This window comes from Mandrillus leucophaeus, unplaced genomic scaffold (genome assembly GCF_000951045.1).
Source record: "Mandrillus leucophaeus isolate KB7577 unplaced genomic scaffold, Mleu.le_1.0 Scaffold70, whole genome shotgun sequence".
NCBI lineage: Eukaryota > Metazoa > Chordata > Mammalia > Primates > Cercopithecidae > Mandrillus > Mandrillus leucophaeus.
In genome coordinates, this window is record NW_012107586.1 from 3653379 (window position 1) to 3660660 (window position 7282).

General features: G+C 44.6%; 1 protein-coding gene across 2 annotated transcripts in view; it reads left to right on the forward strand.

Moving 5' to 3' along the window:
* The window catches only part of STK36 (serine/threonine kinase 36), a 38346-nt gene that overhangs the window by 14575 nt on the left and 16489 nt on the right, over nucleotides 1–7282 (forward strand). For both annotated transcript variants that reach the window (XM_011964601.1, XM_011964602.1), the window contains exons 9-11: nucleotides 836–1023; nucleotides 1545–1644; nucleotides 5619–5762. In XM_011964601.1, coding sequence (XP_011819991.1) covers nucleotides 836–1023; nucleotides 1545–1644; nucleotides 5619–5762 — 432 coding nt within the window. The remainder of the gene's footprint in view (nucleotides 1–835; nucleotides 1024–1544; nucleotides 1645–5618; nucleotides 5763–7282) is intronic.

Sequence of the window (7282 nt, forward strand, 5' to 3'; positions counted from 1 at the left end):
GCTGTGAGAATGGATATGGGATTCTTGGTTTGCCAGTTCTGCTGCTAAGTTAGAGAGAGACTTAAGGGAAGGGAAAGAATGACTGATGGACTATTTTTTCTCTCTGTAGAACTTCCTGCAGGGACTGCTCACCAAAGACCCCCGGCAGCGACTGTCCTGGCCAGACCTCTTACATCACCCCTTTATTGCTGGTCGTGTCACCAGTGAGTTGTCAGGGTTCCCAGGGCTCTTGTACTTCCCAGTACTTCCTCCAGACTACTTCCCTTTCCCTTCCCTGACCATCTAGATCTAACGTATCCTCTGTCCTCCACCAGGTTGAACTTTCTTCCTAGCCCTTTGCCTAACCTTTGCCACTTCCCTTGCAACCCCACTCTCTCTCTGTCACTTTTTCAAAATAATCTTCTTCCACAGAAGCCTGGAGACACTGAAGTTGTCCCTGGCCAAGTGGACATAGGGACTACGGCCCCCATGATCATGTCTTCCTCCTCTTCCCTCCCTGCAGTAATAACCGAGCCAGCAGGTCCAGATTTGGGGACTCCATTCACCAGCCGCCTACCCCCAGAACTTCAGGTCCTAAAGGACGAACAGGCCCATCGATTGGCCCCCAAGGGTAATCAGTCTCGCATCTTGACTCAGGCCTATAAACGCATGGCTGAGGAGGCCATGCAGAAGGTGTGTAGGGCAGACGAAAATATGTGAAATGACCAGGCTAGTGACTGGGGAGTTAGAGGAGGAGGGTGACTTTCTAGGGTTGGAGAAGGGCCATAAATAGCATTCATATTGTCCTATGGCAACCAAATAGCTCTGATCCAGTATTGCCCCCTACCTCCCATAGAAACCTCAGAACACAGGACCTGCCCTTGAGCAAGAGGACAAGACCAGCAAGGTGGCTCCTGGCACAGCCCCTCTGCCCAGACTCGGGGCCACTCCTCAGGAATCAAGCCTCCTGGCCGGGATCTTAGCCTCAGAAATGAAGAGCAGCTGGGTTGAGTCAGAGACTGGAGAGGCGCCACCTGCACCTCGGTGAGAAGGGTATAGCTAGGTATTTATAGGGTGAGGTGTCTTGCATATCTTTGATATGCAAATACAAAATAGTCCCTGTCACTAGCCACTGCCTAAATATGGGTAGAGCCTTAAGAGTCTGAGTCCTGGGTTCTTGGATTCTAATTATAGATGTTTTTCTGATTCATCAGGAAACTTGGGGACTTTCTCTTCTTTATGTACATTGACTGAAAGGTTGGCTGAAAGGGAAAGGATCATCTCCATCCAAGAGGGAAGATTGTTTTGAGTTGAGAGCCATAGGTGAAAACTGCAAAGTAGACTCGAGGATAAGCTCTAAAATTAGAAGACAGTTAAGGATATTTGTGTAGTAGTCAACATATCCTGTACTGGTCATATCCTACATCCCAGAAAGAAGTCTCCTCTAGTCAATCCTATATGGCTTTTTTCTCATTCCTATCATGGGCCTACAGAGAGGGGCAAGTTAATGAACCCTAAGACTCCTAGGTTTGGAACCCATTCTACTCCCTGGCTTCCTCTGGCAGGGAAAACTGGACCACCCCAGATTGTGGACAAGCATTCCCAGAGGAGAGGCCGGAGGTGCTGGGCCAGCGGGGCACTGATGCCGTGGACCTGGAAAATGAGGTGAGCCCTAGGGGTTCTTACTGACTTTGTCTCTTTCATGGGATGTTGGGTCTAGTAGATGTTTTTCTAGAACAGTGATTCCCAGCTCCGTAAGTATGAGCTCCCTTTGTGTTAAAAAGTATTGCTTTATTATTCATTTATAGATTTTAATTGCACAGTATCTGAAAATATAATTATTTAAAATGGAAACACATAGGTAAAAATGAAAGTCCTCACTGGGTCAGTCTCCAAGGTGACTAGTGTTATTAATTTAGTCTGTCTCCTTCCAAACTTTCTGTAATTTCACACACATGCATAAGCACACATAGACATTTATAGTTTGCTATTTTTACATTACTGAGTTTTATTATATGTATTGTTTTGCATCATACCTCTTTCACCGTATAATCTGGGATCTTTCTACACCAGAGCATGTAGTTTTACCATAATCCTTTTTTTTTTTTTTCTTTTCGAGACAGAGTCTCACCCTGTCGCCCAGGCTGGAGGGCAGTGGCGCAATCTTGGCTCATTGCAACCTCCGCCTCCTGGGTTCAAGCGATTCTCCTGCCTCAGCCTCCTAAGTAGCTGGGATTACAGGCACCCAACACCACACCTGGCTAATTTTTGTATGTTTAATAGAGATAGAGTTTCACCATGTTGGCCAGGCTAGTCACAAACTCCTGACCTCAGGTGATCTGCCCGCCTCAGCCTCCCAAAGTGCTGGGATTACAGGCGTGAGCCACTGTGCCCGGTCTACAATATTTTATTAATATGTTTTTTTTTTAGTTTTGCCTTTTTTTGAAATAATTTCAAACTTAAAGAATAATTTTGAAAATACCACAAATAATTCCTGTGTATACCCTTGTCTTAGTCTGTTTTGTGCTGCTATAACAAAATGGCTAAGACAGGGTAATTTATAAAGAACAGAAATTTATTTCTCACAGTTCTGGAGTCTGGAAAGTTCAAGATCAAGGTACCAGCAGATTGGGTCATAGTCTCCAGGAGGGTGCCCCAAATGCCCAGTCCTTTAGAGGGAAAGAATGCAGTGTCCTCACTTTGCAGAAGTGCAGAAGAGAATGAACCCGCTCCTGCAAGGCCTTCTTATAGCATCAGTGCATTCTTGAAGGCAGAGCCCTTGTGACCTAAACACTTCTGATTAGGCGCTGCCTCGTAACACTGGTGCAATGGGGATTAAGTTTCTAACACGTGAGTTTTGGAGAGGACAGAACATTCCAACCATAGCAACACTTTTTATTTTTTTGAGATGGAGTTTTTCTCTTGTTGCCCAGGCTGGAGTGCAACGGCACGATCTTGGCTCACTGCAACCTCTGCCTCCTGGGTTCAAGCAATTCTCCTGCCTCAGCCTCCCAAGTAGCTGAAATTACAGGCATGTGCCATCACGCCCAGCTAATTTTGTATTTTGAGTAGAGATGGGGTTTCACCATGTTGGCTAGGCTGGTCTCGAACTCCTGACCTTAGCTGATCTGCCTGCCTCAGCCTCCCAAGTGCTGGGATTACAAGCTTGAGCCACCACACCCAGCCCTTAACAACACTTTTACCCCAAATTCATCAGTTGTAAAACTTTTGTCTACTTTGCTTTACCATTCTCTCTCTCCCTATGGACATAGCATCTTTCTGAATCATTTTAGGGTAAATTGTACACATGCCCCTTTACCCCTAAATACTTTAGTGCATATTTCCTAAAACAAGATCCTTCACTTACACTACCACAGTACAATTATGAAAGTCAGAAATTTAACATTGATATGATACTATTAAGATAGATTAATAATCTATAATCCTTATTCAAATTTTGCTAATTGCTTCAGTAATGTGCTTTATGAAAATTTTTTTTCTGCTCCACGATCCAATCCAGTATCACACATTACATTATTTGTTTATTTATTTATTTAGCAGGATCTTATTCTGTTGCCAGCGTGGAGTGCAATGGGTGCGATCTCGCCTCACTGTAACTTCCGACTCCTGAGCTCAAGCAATTTTCCTGCCTCAGCCTTCTGAGAAGCTCGGACTAAGAGGCACCTGCCACTACGCCTGGCTAATTTTTGTATTTTTTTTAGAGAGAAGTTTTCGCCATATTGTCCAGGCTGGTCTCGAACTCTTGGACTCAAGTGATCCACCTCCCTCGGCCTCACAAAGTGCTGGGATTACAGTGAGCCACTGCACCCAGCCCACACGTTGTGTTTAGTTGTTATGCCTCCTTAGTCTCCTTGAATCTGGAACAGTTCTTGTCTTTCTTTGTATTTAATGACTGATAGTTTTGAGGTACATGTCAGTTATTTTGTAGAATATTCCTCAAATTGATTATTTCCTCATGAATAGATTCAGGTTGTATATATTTTTGTAGGAATACTACATAAGTGATACATCCTCAGTACCACAATCTTTTTATTTATTTATTTGAGACAGTGTCTCATTCTGTCACCTGGAAAACAGGGTGGAATGTAATGGTGCAATCATGGCTCACTGCAGCCTTGAACTCATGGGGTCAAGCAATTCTCCCATCTCAGCCTCCTGAGTAGCTGAGACTACAGGTGTATGGCACCATGCCCGGCTATTTCTTTTTTTTTTTTAAGCGGAGTCTTGCTCTGTCGCCTGGGTTGCAGTGCAGTGGCACGATCTCGACTCACTGCAACCACCGCCTCCCGGGTTCTAGTGATTCTCCTGCCTCAGCCTTCTAAGTAGCTGGGATTACAGGCACATACCACCACGCCCTGCTAATTTTTATATTTTTAGTAGAGACAGGGTTTCACCATGTTGGTCGGGCTGGTCTTGAACTCCTGACCTTGTGATCTGCCTGCCTTGGCCTCCCAAAGTGCTGGGATTACAAGCATGAGCCACTGCACCGGGCTTATTATTATTATTTCTTTAAAGAGACAGAGCCTTACTATATTACCTAGGCCGGTCTCAAACTCCTGGCCTCAAGCAGTCCTCCTACCTCGACCTCCCAGTGCTGGGATTACAGGCATGAGCTAATATGCCCAGCCTCACAATCTTTTTGTCTTTGAGATGGAGTTTCACTCTTATTGCCCAGGCTGGAGTGCAGTGGCGTGATCTTGGCTCACTGCCACCTCTGCCTCCTGGGTTCAAGTGATTATCCTGCCTCAGCCTCCCGAATAGCTGGGATTACAGGCATCCACCACCACACCCAGCTAATTTTGTATTTTTAGTAGAGATAGGGTTTTTCCACGTTGGTCAGACTGGTCTCAAACTCCCAACCTCAGGTGATCTGCCTGCCTCAGCCTCCCAAAGTGCTGGGATTACAGGTGTGAGCTACTGCTCACACTGGCCTTTTTTTTTTTTTTCCTGAGATGGAGTCTCGCTCTGTCACCCAGGCTGGAGTGCAGTGGCGCCATCTCAGCTCACTGCAAACTCTGTCTCCTGGGTTCAAACAATTCTCCTGTCTCAGCCTCCTGAGTAGCTGGGATTACATGCGTGTGCCACCATACCCAGCTAATTTTTGTATTTTTATAGAGAGGGGGTTTCACCACATTGGCCAGGCTGGACTTGAACTCCTGAGCTCAGGTGATCTGCCAGTCTCGGCCTCCCAGAGTGGTGGGTTTATAGGCATGAGCCACGCGCCCGGCCCTCACAATCTTTTTAATAACCTCATAGTATTTTCCAATATGGATGGACCCTGGTTTATTCCCTTAGAATAACTTTATAATCCCTTATTCCCTTAGACTGACTTTATAATCTTTTCCTTTTTAAAATTATTACAAACCATGCTGCAGTGGACATCTTTCTAAGTATGTCTTTATGCACACATGCCAGTGTTCTCCAAGAGACTCTTCAAGACCCCTCACGGACTGCCAGCTGTACCTTTTTTAGCAGGTGACTGAAGATATACATCTGTGCTAAAGCAGTCCCTGGCTCCTTGCAGTTACTTCATGATTCCCCATGGTTTCTACTGGTTGGGATCTACTACCTTAGACTTACACACTACTCCTGACCCCTTCCACTCCCCTCTGCCTCAGGAGCCAGACAGTGACAATGAGTGGCAGCACCTGCTGGAGACCACTGAGCCTGTGCCTATTCAACTGAAGGCTCCTCTCACCTTGCTGTGCAATCCTGACTTCTGCCAGCGCATCCAGAGTCAGCTGCATGAGGCTGGAGGGCAGGTAATGGGCAGAAAAACACTGTGGATGGGATCAAGACTATTTTCACAGATGGAGCGTTGAAATACGCTGACTTCAGGAGAAAGAGAAAGTTTGTCCTTTTCTAATTCTTCAATCTGTCTGCTTAGTTTGAGGAGGTTTGCCAGCCTCATTTAGTAACACAGAAAGAGCAGCCCTCGGGTTTCTGTTTCTGAAGGGAAGAATACCTACTAGAACAGGGATCAGACTTTTTCGATGATAAATATTTTAGGCATTGTGAGCCAATACGCAAAAATGGAGGATATTATGTTAAGTACTTACATAATGAGGGAAAACACATTTTCACTAATTTTTTATTGATGAAATTATAACTAACAATTGCATATACAATATTTTGTACTATGGGTACACTAGTGAGAAGAATAAGGTTATTTTGCAGGAGGATGGGGAAAGACATTTTGCTTAATTAGCATTCAAAGTTAGTGCAAAGTTAGTCTTCTCTCCTGCAAAACCTTACTTTGCTCGTCTGAAACACAGTACTTTTCCTTCCTGGGTACTCGCTGAACTATGTTCCCTGTATCACTTTATTCAGGTATGATTTATGTATAAGATTTACACTTTTTTGATGTATGATAAATGATTTTTAGTAAATTCGCCAATTTTAAAACTGTTATCATAGTTCAGTTTTAGAACATTTTTATCACCCCAATAAAATCCCTTATACCCATTTTCATTTTTTTGTTTTTTTTGAGACAGAGTCTCGCTCTGTTGCCCAGGCTGGAGTGCAGTGGCACGATCTCAGCTCACTGCAACCTCTGTCCCCCGAGGTTTAAGCAGTTCTCTGCCTCAGCCTCCAGAATAGCTGGGATTACAGGCTCGTGCCACCATGCCTGGCTAATTTTTTGTACTTTTAGTAGAGATGGGGTTTCACCATCTTGGCCAGGCTGGTCTTGAACTCCTGACCTTGTGATCCACCCTCCTCGGCCTCCCAAAGTGCTGGGATTACAGGCATGAGCCACTGTGCCCGGCATCTTTTTTTTTTTTTTTTTTTAATATTTGAGATGGAGTCTTACTCTGTCACCCAGGCTGGAGTGTAGTAGCATGATCTCGGGTCACTTCAGCTTCCGCCTCCCTGGTTCAAGGGATTCTCGTGTCTTAGCATCTCAAGTAGCTGAGATTACAGGCGTGCACCACCACACTTAGCTAATTTTTTGTATATTTTGTAGAGATGAGGTTTTACCATGTTGCCCAGGCTGGTCTGGAACTCCTGGGCTCAAATAATCCTCCCACCTTGGCCTCCCAAAGTGCTGGGATTATAGGTGTGAGCCACTGCCCCCAGCCCCCATTTAGTTAATCATCATTCCTCTTTTTATAGCTGGTTATTATTCTGTTACATAGATATATCACATTTTGTTTATCTACTCACCAGTTGATTAGACATTGATGTATTGGGTTGTTTCCACTTTTTGGCTTTTATGAATAATTCTGCTACGAACATTCACAAGCAAGTCTATGTATGGATATATTTTTTTTTTTTTTTTTTT